This window comes from Neocloeon triangulifer, unplaced genomic scaffold (genome assembly GCF_031216515.1).
Source record: "Neocloeon triangulifer isolate White Clay Creek 2 clone unplaced genomic scaffold, ASM3121651v1 ptg000022l, whole genome shotgun sequence".
Lineage (NCBI taxonomy): Eukaryota > Metazoa > Arthropoda > Insecta > Ephemeroptera > Baetidae > Neocloeon > Neocloeon triangulifer.
In genome coordinates this window covers 6936633-6964264 of record NW_026775562.1, presented here as the reverse complement: position 1 = coordinate 6964264, position 27632 = coordinate 6936633, and the positions used below count along the sequence as shown (strand labels likewise).

The 27632-nt window shown below is 37.6% G+C and overlaps 2 protein-coding genes across 2 annotated transcripts; one reads left to right on the top strand and one right to left on the bottom strand.

Moving 5' to 3' along the window:
- Positions 1-819: 819 nt before the first annotated feature.
- On the top strand, positions 820-10771 carry LOC132204662 (uncharacterized). Its single transcript, XM_059633288.1, has 14 exons — positions 820-3485; positions 3543-3659; positions 3727-4116; positions 4308-4979; positions 5075-5122; positions 5188-5313; positions 5376-5435; positions 5501-5647; positions 6050-7262; positions 7626-8660; positions 8926-9674; positions 9741-9898; positions 9955-10223; positions 10287-10771. Exons 1-14 carry the CDS (start codon positions 2547-2549, stop codon positions 10769-10771), a joined length of 6408 nt encoding a protein of 2135 aa, XP_059489271.1. The 5' UTR covers positions 820-2546.
- Positions 10772-19608: 8837 nt separating this feature from the next.
- LOC132204453 (uncharacterized) lies at positions 19609-22130 on the bottom strand. Its single transcript, XM_059632965.1, has 4 exons — positions 21246-22130; positions 21004-21177; positions 20853-20939; positions 19609-20787 (listed from the first exon to the last, which is right to left on the bottom strand). The coding sequence occupies exons 1-4, from the start codon at positions 21294-21296 to the stop codon at positions 19699-19701; spliced, it is 1401 nt and encodes a 466-aa protein (XP_059488948.1). The 5' UTR covers positions 21297-22130; the 3' UTR covers positions 19609-19698.
- Positions 22131-27632: the final 5502 nt, after the last annotated feature.

Sequence of the window (27632 nt, the reverse complement as noted above, 5' to 3'; positions counted from 1 at the left end):
GTCTATAAGGGCATGGTGCTGTGGCTTTTCGCCAAATGAACGACTATTTATTTTGTAATCCTTAAATTATTTCCAAATCTAGGTTCAATTATCTTTAGACCAAAATTTTACAAAGATGATCGTAATATTTTTACAGATTTTTTAGTCGTCCACTGTAGGTCTATTTTAACTGTTTTTTAGTGGTTCGTCTATAAGGGCATGGTGCTGTGGCTTTTCGCCAAATGAACGACAATTTATTTTGTAATCCTTAAATTATTTCAAAATCTAGGTTCATTTATCTTTAGACCAATATTTTACAAAAATGATCGTAATATTTTTACAGATTTTTTAGTCGTCCAATGTCGGTCTAATATAACTGTTTTTTAGTGGTTCGTCTATAAGGGCATGGTGCTGTGGCTTTTCGCCAAATGAACGACAATTTATTTTGTAATCCTGAAATTATTTCAAAATCTAGGTTCAATTATCTTTAGACCAATATTTTACAAAGATGATCGTAATATTTTTACAGATTTTTTAGTCGTCCACTGTAGGTCTATTTTAACTGTTTTTTAGTGGTTCGTCTATAAGGGCATGGTGCTGTGGCTTTTCGCCAAATGAACGACAATTTATTTTGTAATCCTGAAATTATTTCAAAATCTAGGTTCAATTATCTTTAGACCAATATTTTACAAAAATGATCGTAATATTTTTACAGATTTTTTAGTCGTCCAATGTCGGTCTAATATAACTGTTTTTTAGTGGTTCGTCTATAAGGGCATGGTGCTGTGGCTTTTCGCCAAATGAACGACAATTTATTTTGTAATCCTGAAATTATTTCAAAATCTAGGTTCAATTATCTTTAGACCAAAATTTTACAAAGATGATCGTAATATTTTTACAGATTTTTTAGTAGAAGATGATACCCACCTGGATACAACTTTTGGACTTAGAATATTTTCATATGGTGGGCTATTATTTTATTATTAGGCAGGGCCGCGCGCGCCTGTATTGTACACAGGGCGGCAGCGGTGCGAGCGCGAGAGAGAGGCGCGCATACATCTTTTATACTTGTAATATTTTGGCTGGCTGTGTGTATTTTATTTTAACGCGGGCCGGCAGCGATGTGCGAAAGAGTCGATCAAGTATCTGTTAGCTTTAATTTTATTTTATCGCTGGTTGATTGTGTGTGGACTTAGTGCGCGCCGTCGAAGAGAGTGTGTGTATTTTATTTGTACAGCGAGCGAGGTGCACTTGGTGCGTGCTGGCGAGAGAGTGGCGTGTAATTGAGCAGCGGCTAGAGGCGTTTGACTAAGTGCGCGGCCGGCGCCAGTTGTCATTTCCGTCGACTGAATGGATTTTTACTAGGCTGGTTGTGTGCGCGTCGTTGTGGATTTTAATTTAAATTCTTAGACTGAACTCTATTTACAGGCGACTGAAATCAATGGAATAAAAATCACAAAAATTGTTCTCGGCGCCACCAATGCTAGTGATTTTGGTCTCGGGAATATATTTGAGAGCTCTGCCGCGAATTTTTGACTCGTTCCTTTGGCGAATTTTTTTTAATTTTACCTGCTTTTTTTTAATGGAGATAAGATAAATTGTATTTTATTTGAAATAAAAATAAAATTTTATTTCCAGGTTAAATAACCCCCAAACATCACTTTTTAAAGGTTTAAAAATTTCAAATTTTTAAGAAAATAAACGGAGAATGGTAATTATTAGTTCTTCGTATTAATAAACAAATTTATTTTTATTTAAAAATAAGGAGAATTGTAGAACAAAATAAAAATTTAATATCCAGGAGTACTTTTTGTGATACATTAGTTTTTTTTTTTGCAATTTTACTGCTTCGTAATAGTTTGTATGTGTGTCGGAGAAGCATCCCTTGCACATGGGGTGGAAAATTAAAGGGACTGTTGAGTTATAAGGAATATGGCTGGAAGCTAAATCAAAGCTTGGAAAAGTGAGAGTGGTAGACAAAGCGAGCGCCCCACCACTCGCACCCGCACTAGGAAAGCAGCGTGCAGTTGCATTGTGTGCTTCCGTAAGAGAAGGAAGTGAGCTTTTCACCCAGTTGTCCACTGCTCGTTTTTGACCATTTTGGGCAATGTCGAAGAATCAACTAACTGGTGCTTCCGTAAGTAATTTTTCTGTTCTCATTTACTCTGAGAGATAAATTTTTATGGGATTTATTCTTTTAAAAATATTGAAATTTGATTTAATACCAATTAATGAGCAAAATATTTTGAAATTTTGCTGATAACAAAATTTAACAGAAATTTATTCATTCTGACAAAACCTATTAAATAATAAAAATAAATCATAATAATAAGCAAAATCTAAAATAAAAATGTAAAAAATTCAGACTGTAAATTTTGATATGAATCTTTTAATTTTTCAAATCTTTTTTCTGCCCTGAATTTTATTTATGAATTTTCAGTGTAATAAATTTGAGAGATTAAATTATTAATTAAATAATTAATTATTCAAAACGGAAAAATCAATTTTTTTTACAGAATAAGCGCCCTTCCGGGGGAAAGGGTGCACCTAATAAGGAGAATCCTCCAATGAAGAAGAAGCCTGGACCCAAGGGGTTGGCCAAGTCGATGGAGTTCATCCTCTCGTCCGATGAGGACGTTTTCAAATCTCCTCCGACGAAGCGCCAACCCCTTCAATCCACTGCGAACCTCGGTTCAGGCCAGACGGGTGCAGCAGCGAAAAGAAAGACTACTCCAATCTTTCCTGGAGCTTCCCAGGTTCGCACTGCTCCGAAACTCATCTCGATTCCAGCCAAAGCACCAACAGCAATGGCTCAGCCGAACGTGCCTCGTCAGCCTCGAGATGGTGGAGGTGAGAACCGGGGGGAGGCTGCTTGTGGACCGTCCGCACAGGATGTAAACCATCCTCCTGTGGCTGTGGTTACCGCTCCAGGGTACCCTGTGGCTGAGGTGTACGACCCAAAGGCCGAGGCTTCCTGTCCGTCAGTCACTCTCGCCAATGTGGCCATCGTCGGAGACAAACTGGCAAAACATAAAAGGTTACTCATGGAGTTGCCTCAGCAATTTACAAAGACTCTGGAAACAAACAAACAAAACCTGAAATCCCTCATGCTTCACACTCGAAAGCAGGCAAGTGAGGGCAAGGAGTCGTCGGAGAAGAAATTGCTCCTGCTGGACGATGCAGATAAAAAGTTCACGGATGAACTGGAAATCAAGAAAGATCTTGTGTGTCGACTTAACAAAGACTTGGAGCAGAAGCATCGCAAAATACAAGAGGTGGAGGAAACCATCACTCGGAAGAACGAAAGCATTGCTGCGTGGAAGCTGCAAGTTCAAAGAGACACAGCGTTGGTGGAGAAACTGAAGAGTGAGGGTGCTTCTCTTGAAAAATTGCAGACTGAAGGTGAAAGAAGAAAAAAAGTGTTGGAGGAGGGTCTCGGAGAAAATCATCAAGAACGGGAAAATCTAAAGAAGAAGAACGTTGAATTCAAGACTATTCTGAATGAGGTAAATTAAATTTTTTCAATAGCAATAAAAAAAAATACTTATCGACTTCAATCACAGCTCCAGACCAAGTTTGACCTGCAGTGTGCTGATGCGACAAGGGAAGCTGAGGCTGCAAAGAAGGCTGCCGAGGACACACTCAAGTCCAACATTACCCTGCTGGAGACAAAACTCAAAGTAAGTTTGTAATAAAATAAAATAAATAAAACATATAATTAATTACCATAAATTCTTGTGTTCACAGGAGATGGAAGATGAACTGGAGAAGCAGCGGAAGCTCGAAGAAGAAGAGAAGGCTCGTAAGCAGTTGGAAGAGGAGGAGAAGAAGAAAGCTGCCATGGCCGAGGAAGAGGCTGAGAAGGAGGCTGCCAGGAGGAAGGAAGATTCTGAATCTGCAGCTTTTCTTGTTGCAGTCGAGCAGGAAGAGCTGGAAGAGCTGGCCAGGCGCGCAAAGGGAGCTGTCGATCTGACTTTCCTACTCGAGGAGGGTGAAATGGTGTCCTTTGTGGGGACAGAAGACATCCAACAGCAGCAGCAGCAGCAGGAGTCCCAGCAGCAGGAGTCCCAGCAGCAGGAGCAGATCAGCAGCAGCTTGGACCTCGACAACTTGGTGACTTCAACTCTGGAAGATATGGTAAATAAATTTCAATTTTATAAAGTTTACATATATCTTTTAGGCTAGTTTGAGCAACTTTAAGTAAAATACTGTTTTAAAAATTACTTTTTTATCTAAATTTAAATATTTCTTTTTAATTATTATGAAAATTTTTAAGGAAAAAAACTGTTTTAAAAAAAAATAACTAACTTGTTATAATTATTTTCTAGGAAACTGACCAAGCTGGTGCAGAGGTGGCTTCCTGCCCTCCGCAGACTTCGGAGGTTGTCCCACCCTTGTCCGACAGTTCTGATGAGGAGGAAGCGGAGCAGCCTCCCTGCAAGAAGACAAAAACTGGCTCACCCAGCCTTTCCTCCTGTTCCTCCTGCTCTTCTTCAGACTCGTCAGATGGCGAGCAAGAGCCGAGGGGAATGGAGAAAGAGCAGATTGGTGAAGAGGGAGTCGCAGGGGCTGCAGCGAGTGTCGAGCCGATGGGATCAGAGATGGCTGCCGAGGAGAAGAGCGAGGCCTCAGCTGAGCCCTCGGTGGAGTCCAGTCCGGAGATTGGTCCTTCGGGTGAATCCAGCAGTGATGGTGAGACTGAGCCGGAGAGGTCCGTCAGCAAGAAGAGACGGAGGAGAAGGCAGCAGAAGAACAAGTCCGACGCTTCCTCAAACTCTTCATCTTCAGACTCCGATACTGCTGGTTCACCTGTCAAGAAAAAGAAAAGGAGCATTACTTCAGAACAGGTCTTCAGTCAAGTTCCAGTTGAGCACAAGGATTTCAATGCCCATCTACCCCGTGATCGACCAACGATGCCCACTGATTTTCAATACAGCAGCACTTTCTCAAAGAACCAAGAGGAGCAACTCCACTCGGCAAAGAAGCAGGCTAAAGATGCTGTAAGTATTACAAATTTTTTAATTTTTTTTCAAACAAAAATAAACAAAAATTTATTGACTGATTTTTTAATAATAATTTTCTGTTTTGTTCACAGCGCCTTCCCTTTACAGCACTCATCAACTATGAGAGAAAGTGGAAGAAGGTATGCATAAAATATAATTTTAAATATTTCAAATTGTTTACAATTTTATTTTATTCTGTTCACAGAACGACCAGGACTTGAGGGAGGCCCTGAAAGCTGTCACTCGCCAAAACATCCCGAATGCTGTCGAGCTACCCGAATTGCCTTCCCACTACCTGGAGTATATTCATTACGTCACTGTCGCCCAATATGTAAGTATTAATATTTTAAAGTAAAATTAAAAAAAATTAATTTTTGTTTGATTCTTTTACAGCGGAGCAGATTGTCCGCAGAGATGCAAGAGTTGGCCAGTGCGTACGACGTTGTCATTGATGTGAGTATTTTTTCTCTGCAATTTAATTTCATTGAGTAATAAAATATCTTTTAATTTGATTTTAGGGCCAACTGAAGTTTGACTCCACTCTGGAAAAGATGCTGAAGGCGATCAGGAAGAAGCTCAAGAAAACTGCGGATCAGCAAGTTGTGGAGCGAGAACTTGCTTCCAACGAGACCATCGAGAGGTTCCTTGTGCCGAAGAATAAAACGGTGTGAATCTGTTATTTTTCCTTTCATGATTTTATAATCTTAACTTTTTATATAAAAAAAAATGTTATTATTCCATGAATGCAGTTGCAAATCTTAACTTTTACAATGTAATTTCAGTACGATAAAGTTCATTTTGATTTTTCTTTGTACTCCTGCTATCTTGTCTATTCAAATAAAAAAGATGTTTTATAAAATTAAATTTGTTTGATTTCATTATCATTTAATATTACAGATATCAAATTAAAAAGTTGAAAAATAATTTTTTTTAAAATCAAGATTCAGAAAAACTTTATTATTAAAAATTTCAATTTTTGGCCAGCTTCATTTAAAAAATTACCTTTTTAGCACTTTATCATGCTTAAAGAAAGATAAAAAAATTAACAATTCAATTCAATATTATAGAAACAAAATAACAAAAAGGACAAAGTCATGGGCCAAATTGGAGCAGGGAAATTACCTTCGAAAGCAAACGATTCAGCATCGGTGGACACTCGGCAAGCAGCACCACCCCCAGCACCCCCAGACACAGCAGCAGCAGCATCTCAGCAAACTGTCCAGCCAAGAGATTCTTCAGCAGAGAACGAACAGGCAAGGGATGTCGAGGAGCGTCAGCGTGTTCGCGCAAAAGTAAGAGAGCAGACCAAAAAGGCAAGGTTGGAGCAGCTCGATGAATTAGACAATCCTGAAAAAGGAGAATATTTTGAAATAACTGCTAGATCGGACGCAAAAGATGAAAAATTTGAAACTCTGACCACTATTGCTCAATTTAAAGTTTCCGAAAGTGCTCGAGATGCACCAATGGGGGACATTCTAGCAATTCGAGATGTAATTTTGCACATCATTAAAGATGTTTCGGACGATTCATGGATCGGAATAACTCTTTCAACTCGCGCCCAGCCAAAGGAGGCAGGTATTCCGCTCATGCGAAAAAACCAATTCGAGCCAAATTTGATTTTCAATTCGATCAGCGGAATTTCACAGTCCAGAGATGAGTTCACAATTGACGACAGTTTCAAAATTATTGCTGTTATTGTCAATGACTTGGGAGCCCGTGGGCGCAGATTTTTAGGGAATTTGGACATTTCAGCAAAATCAAGTTCCATTCCTGCAAAAAATGACCAGAATAATAAGCTAGACAAGCTTTTGACAAAAAGTGATCTCATTGAACTTGGCTCTTGCAAAGATTCTTGTGTGTATTTTGCTGCTCTTGTGGGAAAAATACATGCCGATAGAGTGGCCGCAAATGAAAAAGGTGAATCTAATGAGTGGAGACAAGCAAAAGCACAAAATTCAAAAGCTTTCACTCAAAAGGTTTTTGAACTTATTAGAGACGTTGGGCTTCCTTTTAAAAATGGGTCAGGGCACAGAAACCTGCAAAAAATCCAGGAAATATTTGGCAGAGAGTATAAAATAATCGCCTTCGCTGGTGTCACTTTGGAGTCAAGAATATTCGGAAGCGATTATGTTGACGGTGATGAAAACAGAAAAAAAATATTTCTGTACATGGACAAAGAGAAGCACTTTCACGCTCTTCTCTCGGCGAAAGCTTTCTTTGATAAAAAGCATTTTTGCGACTTCTGTGAGAAGCCTGTGGACAACCTATTCCACAGGGAATGTAAAGGCAGCAAGTGTTTCAAGTGTAATGATTTCTGCAAATATCAATCTCCGAATGACATGATTGGTGATACAGCAAGATGGGAAGTTACATGCTTTCACTGTAATTTCAAGTTTTACAATAAAAAGTGCTTCGATGGCCATTTGAAAAACAACGTTTGTGAAGAAAAAAAGGCTTGTCAAAATTGTGGAAATGTTTACGAAATGAAAAAATTGAACGGAATGGCACACGTTTGTGGAACTACCTTTTGCTCCTCCTGCAAGGAATACAAGGAAATTCCACATTATTGCTCGATCAAGAGCGTCGACGTTTCGGAGGAGGAATTGATGAAACTGGGCAAAAATGTAATCTACTTTTTCTCAGATTTTGAGACTCGTCAAGACCAAACAATTAGTGTCAATGATAAAGTGAAGTACAAGCACATGGCCAATTTAGTGCACGTCTCAAATCGCTGTGTGAACTGTTTGGACGATCACGAAGGAGAAGATAATTGTTACTGGTGCGGGAAAAGAGAAAAGTCATTCGACAACTTTGATCAACCTGACAAAAGTGTTGTGGGTGAATTTCTCAACTACATGAATGATAAATGTAAATCTAGAAAATCATTTAACCGACACCAGGGTATTGTGCTGCAATTCAACGCAGCGTCGTTTGACAATCATCTTGTCCTTTCCCATGTGATGAACGATGAAAATTGGATTGTCAAGGACATAATAATGAGTGGACTGCGAATTTTGCAAATGCGGATAAAAAATAAAGAAAGTGGAGTGTCTTTGAAATGGCTTGACATGGTCAACTTCACGCCTGCTAAACTGGCCGACTTGCCAAAAGCTTTCAAAATTGAGAATGTTGTCAAAGGCCATTTCCCGCACTATGCTAATAAGCCCGAATATTATAATTACGACGAGGGGCGCTTGCCTCCAGCTGAAACGTTCGGTCCCGATTGTATGACAACTGGTGCGAGGGAAGAATTTTTAAAGTGGTACGAGGAGACCAACAAAGAACTCGCTGAAAGTGGCTCAACTTGGAACTTTCGCGAAAATATTAAGCACTATTGCAAAAACGATGTGCGCATTTTGAGAATTGCTGCACTAAAATTCAGGGAAATGATTCGGCTGTTCAGAATTGAGCCGTTTTTGGAAAGCTTGACTATGGCCTCACTCACACACGAGATATACAAGAGAAATCACTACTTGAATGGAGCAATTGGGATTTTACCAAAAAATGATTCGTATCGTGGCTCGCAAAGTAAGGAAGGACAAAAATATTTGACCTATGTGGAGAAATTTATGGGCATCAAGAATTTACAACACGCTGGGAATGGAAAGGAAAAGGTCATTGGAGGAGCACCAGTGGACGGTTTTGATCCTGATACAGGAACAATTTATCAATTCCATGGTTAGTTAATATTTTATGTAAAAATTTTTTACTTACTTTTAAAAAAAAATATCTGAATTTTGCAAGTTAAAAAAATTAATTTTTAAAAAAAAATCATAATTTATTTTAGAATTATAATTAGAAAAATTTGAAGTTTATTTAAATTCTCACTTTTTTTAATAATTGTTTTTTAAATTCAATTCATTTTTTCATTTTTTCTTTTGTTGATTTTTTAACTAAAAATTGATGTTTTTTTTGCTAACCATATTGCATTTGTTTGTTGCAGGATGCTGGTTCCATTGTTGCGTCGACTGTTTCCCGAACGCAACTTCATCACCGCGCGGAACAGGAATTGAGGTTCGTTCAAAAACCTACGCCCGAACCAAGTTCTTACGAGACCAAGGTTATACTGTGGTGGAAATGTACGAGTGCAAGTGGAAGGAAAAAATGAAATCCGAGGCTGAGACGTACTTGAAATTGTGCACAGATCCCATCGTTGAAATGGGATATTTGAGGGCGCGAAATGCACTTTTTGGTGGCCACTGCAGTGCGTTTAGGCTTCAATGTCTGCCCCGAGAAGATGAGGAAATTCAATACTTGGACTTCACCTCAATGTACAGTTTTGTAAACAAGTATGGCAAATATCCAATTGGTCATCCAAAGGTTTACACCAAAGATTTTCCTGACATAAAGGATGTCAACGGACTAGTCTACTGTGAAATGGACCCGCCCGGAAACCTCCATCACCCTGTGCTGCCCGAAAAAGTGGATGGCAAATTGCTTTTCCACTTGTGCTCACTTTGCGCCAGACTGAAAAAGTTTAAATACTGTCCGCACAATGAAGAGCAGAGGAAACTCACTGGCACGTGGGTGAGCTACGAAATTCTGTTGGCTCTCAAATATCAATACAAGATCAGGAGAATTTTTGAGATCTGGGACTATTCTGAAATAATTCAGTACATGACTGGACCGGACGGCTTTGGTTCGAATGGGCTTTTCGGAGAGTTTGTCAACTGCTTCCTTAAAATCAAAGCGGTAATTCTAACAAAATTTTTTATATTAAAACTTTTTTAACTAAAATTTTTCTTTATTTATGTGAAGGAGGCTTCAGGGTGGCCAAGGGAAAACATGACTCAAGAGGAAAAAGACGCCTATGTAGAAGAATTTTGGCAAATAGAGGGCATAAGACTAGATCCCAACAAAATTGAGCGAAATGAAGTGATGCGGTACATTGCCAAGTTAATTCTTAATTCTCTCTGGTAAAATATTTAAATTATTTCCATTTTTCAATTTTTAAAATCATATTTATCTTTAGGGGACGATTTGCCATGAGGACGGACATGACGAAAACTGCGATCCTCGACGAGAGGAGTGAGCTTTTGCGGCTGCTGTCGTCACCGAATGTCGAGGTTCAAAGTCTTCTAACGAACCTTGGCGAGAAAATGATAGCCACTTATAAGGACGAGGCCTCACAACCAAAAGGAATTAATGTAGTAGTTGCAGCTTTCACTACTGCTCAAGCTCGAATTTTGCTTTACCGACTATTGGATTTGGGTGGACACAGAGTGTTGTATACTGACACTGGTGAGTTATAAATTGTTTTTTAATTGATAAATTATATACTAATTTGTTGAAAAAAAATTTAAGATTCCGTCATTGTAGTTCAGAAAAAAGGAGAGCCAATTTTCAAGACGGGAAATGGCTTAGGTCAACTGACAAACGAAGTGCCAAATCAAGTAATAAGTGAATACCTTGCTGTCGCACCCAAAAACTACGGCCTCGCGCTCCAAAACACCGATGGATCCAAGGATGCTATTCGCAAAATCAAGGGCATCACACTGCGGCACAATTGTTTGGAGCAAACAAGCTTGGCCACTCTCCGTCGACTCATTCACGGTGAACTGGAAGAAGTGGAAATTAACATTTACAAAAAAATAGAGCGGACCCTCGGATTCCAGCTTGTCTCGTCCGACACCTCCAAGAAAATAAAGTTGAATTACGACAAGAGGTTCCGAGAGGAGGGCGTAGTTGATTTTTCCTCACCACACGGACTGAAGGAAAACTGGCCACCTGTGATCCCCGACGAATCAATCGATGTTCATATGTGGTCCATCCATGAATATGCTGCATAGCTCAAATGTGAAATGTCTGTAATAAAGATTATCATGTATAAAAATGTATTTATTTGAAGTTTATTTTACTTAAATAAAATATTTTAGTTGTCAATATGTTTAAAAAAATTTTAAATTTCAAAAAACATAAGATCATTACAAAAAAGTTAATAAAATTTGGTTAAAATGTCCATTTAAAAATATGTAATTTTGTTGCTTCAAAAGTTTGACATTACAGAATAAAAAATATACAAAATAGATTTTCATTATCACATTATGCACTTTATATTTTGTTAAAATGCACTTTTTATTATGTTAATATGCTGATTTCAAGTGCACAATTGGCCATTAAAAATAGTGCTATTTGGTGGTCGAAGTGGATTGAACTTTTCGAAGCAAAAAATTTACCTTTTTCTCATACGAATCAGATCCGAATGAAGACAAACTTTGCATTTTGATCTGCTGCTCTTTGTAAAAATACTCTCGATGGGCATTGTCAACAATTTTCACTCCATAAATAACAAAAAAAAACTTCCAAAACCAAATTGATCAAAATCATCTCCAAAACAAATAATAACAAATCAGTCTAGATATTTGCAGGCTGACCAACACAAAAAACATGAGAATAAAAAATCAGCGAAAACCTGCCGTTTCTCGTAACTTTCTCTAAAGATTTTTTGTCATCATCTTGTTCCATACTAAAATCTCTATTTTAATAAATGCTGAACTTGCCTCTTACTATTTATTTTTCATGATGTAAATAATTTTAAAAAGTTGGACTTTATTCTGTTGTCATCCAACATATGTATGATATCAGCTGGTCTCTTATGATTGGTCAACACTAAGAAGTCTTACTATTTCTTTGTTCAAAAATTGGCGGCAACGCCACATGCTCTTGTGCAGAGGCGGGAGAAATATTTTACCATTGATAAAGTTTTTTTTATTTTGCATATTTTATTTATTTATTTATTTCATTAAATTGTCATAGATTTATTAATTAAAATCAACTTACATTTAATTAAAAAATTTGCATACATTTGATTAAGAAGTCAGTTCCATTAATATTATTATTATAATTTTATTATTATTATTTCTTTTCTCACTCACAAGCATATTTATTTATTGGTTCTTTTACATAACATTATTTCTCCATTTTTTTGTAATATTTTCAAAATTTTATCTTTTATTTTTTTTCTTAAGTTAAGCATAAATTTTATTCAGAAATCATTTTAAACTTACAATTTTATTTTCTTTTTAACTCTAAAACATATCATACAATTTTTTATTAAACAGTCAGATGAGCTTCACAATATTTTCGAATCTCCATGAAGGCTCTCAAGTAATCCAAGTTGAGATTCTCGGCAGACCGCTGAAAGCTGATGTCAGTTGTCTCGAGGTGACGCAGAATTTCCAATTTCTCGGTGGAGGGCAGGCATCCAGGTTCCTCAATTTTACTTTTGAAGGCCGCAAACATTGATTTAAATTCACCAGCATACGAATCCAGTGAATTGAGAACCCACCAGATTAGGTCTTTCAAATCATTGATGAACTCAATCGTGCTGTTGGTCAAAGTTATTTTTGGCTCGTACTCTTGGCCTTCAACTCTTGAAGTCAGGTGAATGGCTTTGACGTTGCCAAAGGAACCAAACTCCAAAGTTTCAACTTCTCCCAACATTATCTTTTTCTTGTCTTGGCAAACTGGAGTGTCGGAATCAAAGTAGTTATTTATTAATTCCAATTGATCCATAAACATTCTGCTCGCAGCGTGGCCCAACTTAACTCCCAGAAAACCAGGCCGTCTTATGTACATAGTGGGAAGAAAGTCAAGTTTCGGGTCGGCACCAATCACCAGTTGCTTCGTGCCACTTTTGTTTATTGGGTAAACGAAGCGATAAATTTGATTTACTCTGTCGCTTGTTTCAACGTAGTTATTTTTCTTAGTTTGATCACGGGGGACATACAGCTGCTTCCTCTTGTTGGCAGCAAAAAGGGTCGCGGCCACCCCAAATTTGACCAGCTTAGCATCATATTTACCCTTTTTAATGTCAGCCATGGCTCTGGATTTTCAATTTTTTTTAGTCAAAACGACAACTTTGGCGTGACGGCGGGCACAGATGTGTGAAGCTGATCTTCTGAATCTCGCCGCTTTATAGCCCTGAATCATCCCCTCCACTATTCCCCCCATTTTTTCCGAGATTTTCAACCAGCCAATTGCAGCAGTGCTCGACAATTTTGTCATTGAGCTCAAGGTTATTTTTTGACAATTTTGTAATAGTATCAAAAAATGTGTTTGGAATGATTCCCATTTTTGACGCAAGAAACAATAAAGTGTGCTTCCCACATGTGAGAGCTGTGGGACTCTGGTAGCATGTGGCATTATAATTGTAAAATTTTGAGATCTTTGACAAAAATTTAATGTGGTTTTCAACCACTGGCGGAAGTCCAAAGCTGTCAAAATAAACAGGTAAACCTCTGGTTGGAAGAAAAATTGCCGTCCAGTGACCGTAAGTTGTAACTTTCGATATTTCAGAGTGAATTATGATGGCAGCAGGTTTCTTTAACTTTGATGGAATTTTATCGCTGGCGAAAACTCCGACTGTGTGCTGCTTAGGAGCGTTTAGGTTTAGTATTTTCAAGCAGTTCTCTAATGTTTGAGTGTCCATTCACCCATTCAAGCCCATATTCTGCATTAGCAATAGCACAATGCGAATCTTCTTTGAAATGTGCAGAGCAAGGTTTAGTTTTTCCTTCCTTTATTTTTCTTATCGCAGGGCAGCCGTAAAAAGTGATATCAAGTACAGGTCTGTTCAGAATTGAAGAGAGGAATCTTACTTTCTCGGGACCTTTCGAAAGAATAACAGAATATGGGGAGACATCTTCTTTTATACTTTTCAAGAAGCTACCATAATCAGTGTTCCCAAGAGGCCACGGAATGTGGAAGTAACCGAAAGTTGCCCAATTTATTGTTTTTTGATCCTCTTTGGTAAAGTTCCTAAAGGCTTTTGGTGGTTTAATGAGATAACTTTTTTTCAAATCATCAGCAACTAAGGCAACTTCTTTGGGAAGAAACCCTAGCTCCTTTGTGCAGTAACCTTGAACCTCAACGAAGCAGATCATGTTTGCGACTGACATTTGATCTGTACTGCCCTACTTTAAATACTGCAAATGGATGTTTCTATCTCTGTCAATTTCCATACAATCTTGATGCTCGGCGTGGACAATAATATTAACCACGCAAGGGAGAGCCACAGCAAAGTTAACCTCCAGCCGTACGTTTCCTTGTTGAGGAGAAGACCAATAACTTTCGCTGGCAGAGAGGTCAGCGCTAAGGTCAAAGGCATACAGACAAAACCCCTTAGGGTAGGTTTCGCGGTCCACGGTGTGTCCGTCATCCTGCCCGCAGTTGCCCATATTGTAAAAACTGAACAAAAATGGAATCACACTCTGGTCGATAGCGTAATTGGGCTTCAAAGGAGACGAACCGACGACTCTTCCGTTGACAGTCAGTGTCAACTGGCTTACGTTGAAATGTTCAAAATTAAAACAATTTTGATCCAGTGCTCCTGAAAAAGCTGAATTTTTTACAAAACCTAAAACAATCCTGCTGGGTACGCGCGAGGAAAACATATTTTCAATAGTTTTCTGATAAATTCCCGCGGCTACGGTAAAATTTATTAACTGACACCGTTTGTAGGGATACAAAGCTGGTGTGGTGTGCAGCATTTTTTCGTGGGCAAGCATTACAGAAGGATTTATGTTCACTTTTCTAATGTACAAGGTCGCATCAGTGATCACAACCTCAGGAGTTAGAGCAGCAACGCCTGCGGCTGGAGTAGATTCCCAAACAATAAGGTTAGACGTGTTCTTAGTTAGCGTAAACTTCATTTCAATCTCGTTAAGTAGATATCTACTGCTATTTAAAACATCGCAATGCAATCGTCCGAATAAATCCACTTCTTTGCTTGCACTCACAAATGATTGACGTTTAATCAGAGCTGTGGAAGTTGCGTCCTCAAATTTTCCAGCTTCGTCAAGATAAAATAAGCTTGATGTGAGGTGTGAATCTTTGGCAGTTTCATTAAAAGAAAACAGAGTCTCCAAGTAAGACCTGTACATATACATCCCATGAGTTTGAGAAACGGTTGTCTGATTGAGATCAAGCTTCACTTCGTTGAAAAGTGAACCTAGTAAATTATTTACAACTGAGTAATTAACACCAGCACCGTAGGCTGCATTGCCTGCAGCATTTATGATTTTCGCTCTGCAGTAAAACAGAGTTTTACTCATATCGACATAGCAGTCACCATTTGAAGGTACGATAAATGTAATTGGTGCGGTTGACGAGAGTGCTTGAACAGGTTTGTACGTCATCCAATCACCAGCAACAGCTGACGATTGAACGAGTGGTGGTTGAAAGAGGTCAAGCTCTGAAATTAGAGCTTCTTGCGGTTCAACTGGCATTTTTTTCTATCTTTTTTTTATCCAAAAATATCTCTACGGCGCTTTTTTTTAGCTTGTTTTGGTTTTTTCGGCTTCTTCTTGGCAGCTGGTTTGGTTCGTCGTCGCTTGGCAGCTTTAGACTGGCCAGTCGAACAGCTACGCTTTCTTTTATACCCCATTCCGAGCATCGATTTGGTTGCCGTCGCTGCTTTTGCCCCCAAGTTTTTGCCTGCGTTAGTAATATGTTTTTCTAGGCTCTCCTTTATTGGTTCCTTGTTCAAACTGGACCTCAAGATGTTAACTCCAGTGTCTAAAATCTCGTTTCCCAAGGCTTTCGCACCACTCTTCACGTACGGAAAAATTCTCCTAAATATTCCAGCCAAAAAACTTCCAACACCTGCCCCTTTTTGAGTTCGAGGTAATTTGAAACCCGCACCGACACCTCTAGATTGCGAATAGTAATAATTATAGTACCGATCAGTATCCATTTCCTGATCGTCTGAAAAGTAACATTAGTCTGACAGTTCCGTGAGCAAATGAAACCAAATCTCCAAACTCATCTCTTATATAGAATTCCAGAAAATCTAATTTTTTTTTCACGACTGGAACGAAAACTAGTCTTTTAAACTGCTCGTTCTGCTGATAACCATAATTATATTTCTCAGGTTTAAGGTGGACAGAGCGGAGGATTTTAAAATGAGAGTTATTCACCTTTTGCTCTGCTACAATGTCGGTGCAGAAAACCAATGATGTAGGTAGTCCTTTTTTTAAATCACAATTCAAGTGGGAAATTTTGCTCTCGCCTAACTCAATCTCTGCGCCTCTCTGGAATCCCAAAATATCAGTCAGATGATCGGAAAACTTATAATTTATAATTTCCGTGTCAGTACTAGCCAACATGTTACTTGTGAACACAACTTTTCCTTCGTCTGAAACGTAAAATTCTGCGGTGGTGCTCAATGTTTCATTTACGATATTAAAAAATTCCTCCTGCGTGTGATAATAATTTTCTGGAATATGATATTTGTAGCCCCCAATTTTATTAACTGGCACATTGTCCTCGTTGCATACGGTTGCCTTACCTGCACCGCTAACACAAGGTAAAGTTGCTTTTAAAAGATTGTGTTCTCTTTCAATGAAGCATTGACTATTCCTAACATTTGGGTACGTTGATGGAAAATTGACCTCGAATAAAGCAACCTCCCAAGTGCCAACCAACTCAATTGCTTGCCCCAAGTGCACTCTGAAACTTGATGGTTTATTTTGCTCCTTGAATTCACAAGTTGAATTACTGCTGACAGTTAAAAAAAAATGATCCATTTTTTTATTGCTTGTCTAACTCCCTTACGTCCTTTGCACTGATCCAGCTGTTAAACTTTGATGGATAACCTTTCCAAGACACGAAAAGTTGCTTACTGGCACCTTTCCCCCTTGACTTGATGATTTTATCAATGTGAAATTCTTTTTCCTCATGAATATTAACCAATTGGAGTTCTTCATCCTGAAAGGTACCAGTGATTTCTTCCCCGGCACTATCTTTCAATTTGTATACGCAGAACGGATTTCGTTTAATTATTTTATCTACAATAAAATATTCGTAAGTCCAATTAGGATGGTAGCCTTTGCTAAATTGCATTTTTGCCTCTGATATTTTAACTGTGTCTCCCACCTTAAATTTGGCTTTTTTATTGTGCATTTTAAGCGGGGCTTCTAGCTTAGGATAACGGCCAGCTCCGGAATATAAAAATTTCCAAACTTCACGCGCATTTTTAGAGTTTACTTCAATTGGCTTTTTTCCTATACCCGAATGTACTGTATTATTGTACGCAGAAACTACATCTTGAATTACATCCACGTATCTCTCTTTCCCAAAATGCCGAAAGTAAGAATAAAGACGTGATTTTAATGTTCTGATCAGTCTCTCAACTTGACTCGCTTTAACTGTGTTATCAGTGACAATGTGTTGAACTCCATTTTCATCTAAGAATTTTTTTACTGAAGAATTTAAAAATTCAAGTCCTCGATCGGTCCTTAGTACATCACTAGGACCTAACCTTTCAAAAATCTTTTCGAGTGCCTCCTTGACGGTTGGACCAGTTTTATTTTTCAAAGGTTCCACCGCGGCCATCTTAGAAAAACCATCAATAACACAAAGAAGATATCTGTAATTGTCATTTTTATCTGCTAACGGTTGAAATTCAGCCAAATCAGCTTCATACAACCAACCCAAAGTGGGAATTATGTATCTATTCTTCTTGAAGTTACGTTTAATTGGTCTATGAACAGTGTATGCTTCTTCGCCAGAGAGCCACTCCTTGGCAACATTATAATGAACACCAGCTGCTTCGGCTAATTTTCTGACGCTGGAAAAACCTGCAGGATGCGAAATATTGAAATATATTTCACTCAATTTCTTTTTGACCTTGTCACTTATAGTAGAGCCAGCTGGCATTATTGTGAGATTTATTTTTCCCAAAAAGAGTACGTCTTTCTCGACCTGGCGTTTGCAAATCTTCAGACAAATCCTTTTCTGTACTGAAAGAAATTATTCTCGCTGGCACTTTTAAACTCTTGAGAAGTGGTCTGAACGATTCCCAACCAGCAGGCTGTCTTCCTCTTTGTCCGTTGACAGTGTACTTGATGAGTGTGCCAACTCTTCCACTCACCTTCCCATTTATACTCATGTGCCCTGAAGCTGTCCAGGACACACTCTTTGCATTGGTCAGAATATCATATAAATCTTCAGCCTTTTTCCTTTGAGAAGGATCACCAATTTTCACAAACTGTTCTACCTCGTGGTTCATTGCTGCACTTGAATTTGGAGTCGCAGCCGCTGAGGAATTTGCAGCCGGTGGTGCAGCGACGGATCGTTTCCCTACAGCTTTCGCTGTTTTTTTGGTAGCTGCCACTGCTGCTCGTTTTTTCGGAGCCGCGTTAGCTTTATTTTGAGCGGCTTTGTCTTTTTTTGGGGCTCCTTTAGCCCTCTTGGCTGGTGGTGGTTGAGGAGCAGCGGCTCCATCTTTACCCTTATCGTCATCCTCTGAATCTGATTCTTGCATGAATAAAGAATTTTTCGTTCGCTCTGCTTTGGTCATGTATCTTTGCAAAACACTCTCGTATTTGCGCCATTTGGAAAGTGAATCTAAACTTTTGTCACTTAATATTTTTCTCATCTCCTCGTCCATTGCTGAATATGAACCAACAGGAGCAGGAGCTTGAGGAATATCTTCGCTCAACGCTCTTGCGATTTCCTGCGGAACCAGCACCATCTTTGTGGTATGCATCATTTTGCAAGAGCTGAAATAACCGAAGTAATAATTGGAATCAAAAGGGGAAGCAAAAATCCACCCGCCTGCTTGATCTTTTTTCTTTTTGTTTTAACTGCTACCCGCCTGTCTGCCAAAAACCTTAAGGTCTGCTTGTGTCTGCGTAATTTCTTAAACTGATCGTCCGTGAGAGGAACGTTTCTTTTTAATACGTTCAGTGCACATTCGCAGATGCACTTGATAGTCTCATCTCCAGAATCGTGTAAAATTTTGCGCCTCTCCTTGGCACAGCATTTTACAAGCTTCTTCAACACAAGTTTTTGTTCTTTCAATCTTTGACTCATGATTGCTAATGATAATTTTAGAACTCGACTTCTATTTATACCCATTTTTCTTCTTGGCCACATAAATAATGTTCTCTTCCCCGGGAAATATCTTAGTTCTCAATCTCAAATCATTGTCAATATCCTGCGTAAAATCAAATAGTAAGTAAGAGTGAGGTGTGGAAGTGGCATCTCTGTAACTTTCCATCACAAACGCCGTATTCTGCGGATCAACCTGACGTGCAAAACTCGAAATTTGAGATCTTTCTCTGGGGTTCAAAAACAGCGTCACATAATGCGAGTTTAATGTTATGTCCCTCTGGCCTTTACCCCTGTAGAAAATATTTTGAGTCGTTCTAAAAATACTCAGCGACCTATGATGAGAACCATAAGTAAAGAAGTTTTCCATATTTTTGTCTGTCGAGCTCTGAAGGTCATCCAAAACCACAATCTTCGGTCCTGAGTTGATGCTGCTGATCTCGTCCAGGGCTGGCATTCCCTCGTACAACTTGAATGGAACGCTGAACATGTTGACCAACTCGGAGTGAAACTTTTGTGAGACACCGTAGCACCAAATAATTTCTGTTATCGCTGTGTCAACCATTCTATCCAAGTTGCTCAAAAAGTCAGTAATAAATCTCGTCTTGCCGCATGAAGTCGGCCCTACATAAAAATTAATTTAACTTTGATGCTATTTCCATAAAAGCTATATTTAATTCTAACCTGCTAGTGTGCAGCAAAATGGATGCTTCCAAGGTATCACCATGTTTGAAACTGAATGAAACAAACGAGTTTTCAAGTCTATTTATACAGTTTATTTTTATATTATTTCAAATGTGATACAAAGTTCAGAAAATCGTAAAAATAAAACTTAAAAATAAACCATCAAGACATATTTTCTGATTCAGCGGCCAAAGTTTTACAAGTCCATATCATCATCATCATCTGCACCATCAATCATATCGTAATCAACAATTCTGTACTTGGCTCTGATGTACTCACTCGAGGGAGCTTTGAACTCAGAAACCCACCCAGGAATTCTACCTCCAATCATATTTCCACCAAGTGCTAGTCCATTGTCATTAACCAGCATTTCAGAAAGAATGTCTCTCAGAGAGTACTCGGATTTGACCAATTTCAAGAGTCTTCCGTAGATTTCACATTGAAAGTGGTCCTTGTCCTCCACAACAAGTCTCTCGAGCTCATTACCAAGAGCATTGTGAACAGTTCTGGAAAATTCAAAGGTACGACAAATGTGATCGTACGGGTTGTTTTGGCGACAACCCTTACATTTCATCTTTAAGCCGTTGTAGGCAAGCCCAATGGCAGTGGACATACAAATGTTTGCAGAAGCAGTGAGTTTTTTCATGTATAAATGCGACACGTGCATTTCTGTAATCATAGTTTTCTGGAGTCTGGTATGCTGCCTTTCGCTCATTACAATTCTAAAAGGTTCGTTGTCAACTCCAAGTCGGTGATGATAATTATCCCAAACTTGGTACAGAATTAGCCAGTCACAATTGTGAGCATCTCGCTTAACTTTACCAACAATGTTCTCAAACAAAATAAATTCTCCGTAATCTTTCTCTAGAGTGGCAAGATCAGTGCTGAATAACATTCTGTAAAAGTCTTGAAACTCGGTAACAATGATCTGGCGCTCTCCGACACGTAGATAAAACTTGAGCTCAAAATTGTGATTTTTCTTATTGTACAAAATCAGAAATCCCATATGAAAATCAACGGAACCAGGAACACAATATGTGGTTTCGTACAAAGCAGGCAACCCCTGACGAAAGAAACAATTCTCCACGTCGTACAAGTGGCCAGCATGGGTCTTCTCGTCTCCGAGGTTGAAAAACTTCTCCTTGAAAGTGACCAACTTCTCCAAGTCCACCAGCGACATGGCAGCAGTCTCTTGAATCCCAGTAACTTCCCTCGGCAGCAGGTCAAGTTCAACAAAGGTGTGCAGAATGCGCAGATTGTGAGGATCGTCAGGTAAATCATCATTCTAGGCAGACAAGATGTAACAAATTTTAAAATTCGTTCAGAAATTTTGGTTCATTTCAAACAAACCTTAATATCCATCGAGCTGCTCTCATCACCACTGCTACTCCCCCTGCTGCTGCTGCTGCTGCTACCATTATAGACTGTGTCAGCAGACTGAAAAAAGAAAACAGTTTATTAAAATATTGAACTTTTTAATAATAATTTCTCAATAACTCACAGCAAGACTATGTTCCTGACTATTATAGCCGCTGATCGAGCTAATCATTGAAAAGTCCAAAGCTCTCGAACTCTGCTGGAAATCTTCTTCCATTGCTTCATCCAACTTGCTCGGTTTGGATGGCTCTTCAGCCATTTCTTCAACAGGCTCCACCTTCACCTTCACCTCATCCACCTATATGAAAAGAATAAGACATTTAATATTTTTTTGAATATTTCTAAGTTTCATCGCAAACAACTTACATTATTCTGAGCAGGACGAGCAGGGGAGATCGGAGGGGTCAAGGGTTCCATTTTGATTTTTTTTAAGGACGGACGATCTTCTCGAGCAGCCAAGAATGATGCCGACCCTTTGCTTGACCCTCTCTTATACCCTACGCCCCACTACGTACACCCCCATTAACTCCCCCCATCCAGGGTTAACGAATCGCAGAATAGTACCAATGCGCCGGCGCAATGAATATAATATATTTTTAAATTATATTATTAAATAATATTTAATAAAATAAAAATTTTAAATTTTTTAGTACACTCCGTAAACCTCGACTTACAACACACACCCTCGAGTTCGCACCAAAATCTCAAAGTTCATATATTAAAAAATGCGTGTCCTTAATAAAATAAAAAAATGGTATCGCTACATAAAAATAAAACACAAATATCATTATTCTCATTACACGCGACTAAAATTATAAACGGCTGTTGCGTGAAACAATTTGGCTCTCGAGAGAACCATATTCATTGAAGAGAGTCCGACGCACGAAAGTCCAGCCATTATGTTTGACTCGCGACCGCACGACTGCCGCGCCAGCGAGAGAAGGAAAAATAAATTAGTCTTCCGCGGCGCAGTCAATCCGCCCGCTGCTGCTCGCCACTCTCTCGCCAGCACGCACCAAGCGCGCCTCGCTCGCTGTATTAATAAAATACACACTCTCTTCTGCTGCGTCCGCTGCACGAAATTTTCTAAGTCCACCTATTAGAATTTCAACTCGCGACCGCACGACTGCACCGCCAGCGAGAGAAGGAAAAATAAATTAAGTCTCCCGCGGCGCAGTCAATCGATTCTGCCTGCTGCTGCTCGCCACTCTCTCTCCAGCACACACCAAGTGCACCTCGCTCGCTGTACAAATAAAATACACACTCTCTTCTGCTGCGCACGCTAAGTCCACACCAGCTATAAAATAAAATTTCAACGAAAAGAAATATTCTAAGTTCACGAGATCGACTCTTTCTCGCACCGCTGCCGGCCCGCGTTAAAATAAAATACACACAGCCAGCCAAAATATTACAAGTATAAAAGATGTATGCGCGCCTCTCTCTCGCGCTCGCACCGCTGCCGCCCTGTGTACAATACAGGCGCGCGCGGCCCTGCCTAATAATAAAATAATAGCCCACCATATGAAAATATTCTAAGTCCAAAAGTTGTATCCAGGTGGGTATCATCTTCTTTTAGTCGTCCACTGTAGGTCTATTTTAACTGTTTTTTAGTGGTTCGTCTATAAGGGCATGGTGCTGTGGCTTTTCGCCAAATGAACGACAATTTATTTTGTAATCCTTAAATTATTTCAAAATCTAGGTTCAATTATCTTTAGACCAATATTTTACAAAAATGATCGTAATATTTTTACAGATTTTTTAGTCGTCCAATGTCGGTCTAATATAACTGTTTTTTAGTGGTTCGTCTATAAGGGCATGGTGCTGTGGCTTTTCGCCAAATGAACGACTATTTATTTTGTAATCCTTAAATTATTTCCAAATCTAGGTTCAATTATCTTTAGACCAAAATTTTACAAAGATGATCGTAATATTTTTACAGATTTTTTAGTCGTCCACTGTAGGTCTATTTTAACTGTTTTTTAGTGGTTCGTCTATAAGGGCATGGTGCTGTGGCTTTTCGCCAAATGAACGACAATTTATTTTGTAATCCTTAAATTATTTCAAAATCTAGGTTCATTTATCTTTAGACCAATATTTTACAAAAATGATCGTAATATTTTTACAGATTTTTTAGTCGTCCAATGTCGGTCTAATATAACTGTTTTTTAGTGGTTCGTCTATAAGGGCATGGTGCTGTGGCTTTTCGCCAAATGAACGACAATTTATTTTGTAATCCTGAAATTATTTCAAAATCTAGGTTCAATTATCTTTAGACCAATATTTTACAAAGATGATCGTAATATTTTTACAGATTTTTTAGTCGTCCACTGTAGGTCTATTTTAACTGTTTTTTAGTGGTTCGTCTATAAGGGCATGGTGCTGTGGCTTTTCGCCAAATGAACGACAATTTATTTTGTAATCCTTAAATTATTTCAAAATCTAGGTTCAATTATCTTTAGACCAATATTTTACAAAGATGATCGTAATATTTTTACAGATTTTTTAGTCGTCCAATGTCGGTCTAATATAACTGTTTTTTAGTGGTTCGTCTATAAGGGCATGGTGCTGTGGCTTTTCGCCAAATGAACGACTATTTATTTTGTAATCCTTAAATTATTTCCAAATCTAGGTTCAATTATCTTTAGACCAAAATTTTACAAAGATGATCGTAATATTTTTACAGATTTTTTAGTCGTCCACTGTAGGTCTATTTTAACTGTTTTTTAGTGGTTCGTCTATAAGGGCATGGTGCTGTGGCTTTTCGCCAAATGAACGACAATTTATTTTGTAATCCTTAAATTATTTCAAAATCTAGGTTCATTTATCTTTAGACCAATATTTTACAAAAATGATCGTAATATTTTTACAGATTTTTTAGTCGTCCAATGTCGGTCTAATATAACTGTTTTTTAGTGGTTCGTCTATAAGGGCATGGTGCTGTGGCTTTTCGCCAAATGAACGACAATTTATTTTGTAATCCTGAAATTATTTCAAAATCTAGGTTCAATTATCTTTAGACCAATATTTTACAAAGATGATCGTAATATTTTTACAGATTTTTTAGTCGTCCACTGTAGGTCTATTTTAACTGTTTTTTAGTGGTTCGTCTATAAGGGCATGGTGCTGTGGCTTTTCGCCAAATGAACGACAATTTATTTTGTAATCCTTAAATTATTTCAAAATCTAGGTTCAATTATCTTTAGACCAATATTTTACAAAGATGATCGTAATATTTTTACAGATTTTTTAGTCGTCCAATGTCGGTCTAATATAACTGTTTTTTAGTGGTTCGTCTATAAGGGCATGGTGCTGTGGCTTTTCGCCAAATGAACGACTATTTATTTTGTAATCCTTAAATTATTTCCAAATCTAGGTTCAATTATCTTTAGACCAAAATTTTACAAAGATGATCGTAATATTTTTACAGATTTTTTAGTCGTCCACTGTAGGTCTATTTTAACTGTTTTTTAGTGGTTCGTCTATAAGGGCATGGTGCTGTGGCTTTTCGCCAAATGAACGACAATTTATTTTGTAATCCTGAAATTATTTCAAAATCTAGGTACAATTATCTTTAGACCAATATTTTACAAAGATGATCGTAATATTTTTACAGATTTTTTAGTCGTCCACTGTCGGTCTATTTTAACTGTTTTTCAGTGGTTCGTCTATAAGGGCATGGTGCTGTGGCTTTTCGCCAAATGAACGACAATTTATTTTGTAATCCTTAAATTATTTCAAAATCTAGGTTCAATTATCTTTAGACCAATATTTTACAAAGATGATCGTAATATTTTTACAGATTTTTTAGTCGTCCAATGTCGGTCTAATATAACTGTTTTTTAGTGGTTCGTCTATAAGGGCATGGTGCTGTGGCTTTTCGCCAAATGAACGACAATTTATTTTGTATTCCATAAATTATTTCAAAATCTAGGTTCAACTATCTATAAACCAAAATTTTACAAAGATGATCGTAATATTTTTACAGATTTTTTAGTCGTCCACTGTAGGTCTATTTTAACTGTTTTTTAGTGGTTTGTCTATAAGGGCATGGTGCTGTGGCTTTTCGCCAGATGAACGACAATTTATTTTGTAATCCTTAAATTATTTCAAAATCTAGGTTCAATTATCTTTAGACCAATATTTTACAAAGATGATCGTAATATTTTTACAGATTTTTTAGTCGTCCACTGTAGGTCTATTTTAACTGTTTTTTAGTGGTTCGTTTATAAGGGCATGGTGCTGTGGCTTTTCGCCAAATGAACGACAATTTATTTTGTAATCCTGAAATTATTTCAAAATCTAGGTTCAATTATCTTTAGACCAAAATTTTACAAAGATGATCGTAATATTTTTACAGATTTTTTAGTCGTCCACTGTAGGTCTATTTTAACTGTTTTTCAGTGGTTCGTCTATAAGGGCAAGGTGCTGTGGCTTTTCGCCAAATGAACGACAATTTATTTTGTAATCCTTAAATTATTTCAAAATCTAGGTTCAATTATCTTTAGACCAATATTTTACAAAGATGATCGTAATATTTTTACAGATTTTTTAGTCGTCCAATGTCGGTCTAACATAACTGTTTTTTAGTGGTTCGTCTATAAGGGCATGGTGCTGTGGCTTTTCGCCAAATGAACGACAATTTATTTTGTATTCCATAAATTATTTCAAAATCTAGGTTCAACTATCTATAAACCAAAATTTTACAAAGATGATCGTAATATTTTTACAGATTTTTTAGTCGTCCACTGTAGGTCTATTTTAACTGTTTTTTAGTGGTTCGTTTATAAGGGCATGGTGCTGTGGCTTTTCGCCAAATGAACGACAATTTATTTTGTAATCCTGAAATTATTTAAAATCTAGGTTCAATTATCTTTAGACCAAAATTTTACAAAGATGATCGTAATATTTTTACAGATTTTTTAGTCGTCCACTGTAGGTCTATTTTAACTGTTTTTTAGTGGTTCGTCTATAAGGGCATGGTGCTGTGGCTTTTCGCCAAGTGAACGACAATTTATTTTGTAATCCATAAATTATTTCAAAATCTAGGTTCAATTATCTTTAGACCAATATTTTACAAAGATGATCGTAATATTTTTACAGATTTTTTAGTCGTCCACTGTAGGTCAATTTTAACTGTTTTTTAGTGGTTCGTCTATAAGGGCATGGTGCTGTGGCTTTTCGCCAAATGAACGACAATTTATTTTGTATTCCATAAATTATTTCAAAATCTAGGTTCAACTATCTATAAACCGAAATTTTACAAAGATGATCGTAGTATTTTTACAGATTTTTTAGTCGTCCACTGTAGGTCTATTTTAACTGTTTTTTAGTGGTTCGTTTATAAGGGCATGGTGCTGTGGCTTTTCGCCAAATGAACGACAATTTATTTTGTAATCCATAAATTATTTCAAAATCTAGGTTCAACTATCTATAAACCAAAATTTTACAAAGATGATCGTAATATTTTTACAGATTTTTTAGTCGTCCACTGTAGGTCTATTTTAACTGTTTTTTAATGGTTCGTCTATAAGGGCAAGGTGCTGTGGCTTTTCGCCAAATGAACGACAATTTATTTTGTAATCCTGAAATTATTTCAAAATCTAGGTTCAATTATCTTTAGACCAATATTTTACAAAAATGATCGTAATATTTTTACAGATTTTTTAGTCGTCCAATGTCGGTCTAATATAACTGTTTTTTAGTGGTTCGTCTATAAGGGCATGGTGCTGTGGCTTTTCGCCAAATGAACGACAATTTATTTTGTAATCCATAAATATTTTCAAAATCTAGGTTCAATTATCTTTAGACCAAAATTTTACAAAGATGATCGTAATATTTTTACAGATTTTTTAGTCGTCCACTGTAGGTCTATTTTAACTGTTTTTCAGTGGTTCGTCTATAAGGGCAAGGTGCTGAGGCTTTTCGCCAAATGAACGACAATTTATTTTGTAATCCTTAAATTATTTCAAAATCTAGGTTCAATTATCTTTAGACCAAAATTTTACAAAGATGATCGTAATATTTTTACAGATTTTTTAGTCGTCCACTGTAGGTCTATTTTAACTGTTTTTTAATGGTTCGTCTATAAGGGCAAGGTGCTGTGGCTTTTCGCCAAATGAACGACAATTTATTTTGTAATCCTTAAATTATTTCAAAATCTAGGTTCAATTATCTTTAGACCAAAATTTTACAAAGATGATCGTAATATTTTTACAGATTTTTTAGTCGTCCAATGTCGGTCTAATATAACTGTTTTTTAGTGGTTCGTCTATAAGGGCATGGTGCTGTGGCTTTTCGCCAAATGAACGACAATTTATTTTGTAATCCATAAATATTTTCAAAATCTAGGTTCAATTATCTTTAGACCAAAATTTTACAAAGATGATCGTAATATTTTTACAGATTTTTTAGTCGTCCAATGTCGGTCTATTTTAACTGTTTTTTAGTGGTTCGTCTATAAGGGCATGGTGCTGTGGCTTTTCGCCAAATGAACGACAATTTATTTTGTAATCCTTAAATTATTTCAAAATCTAGGTTCAATTATCTTTAGACCAATATTTTACAAAGATGATCGTAATATTTTTACAGATTTTTTAGTCGTCCACTGTCGGTCTATTTTAACTGTTTTTCAGTGGTTCGTCTATCAGGGCATGGTGCCTCAAATGAGCTACTCATATCAGGTGCACATATGAGCAGCTCAAATGAGCATTACATTCGAACACCTCATATCAGGTGCAAATATGTGCACCTCAT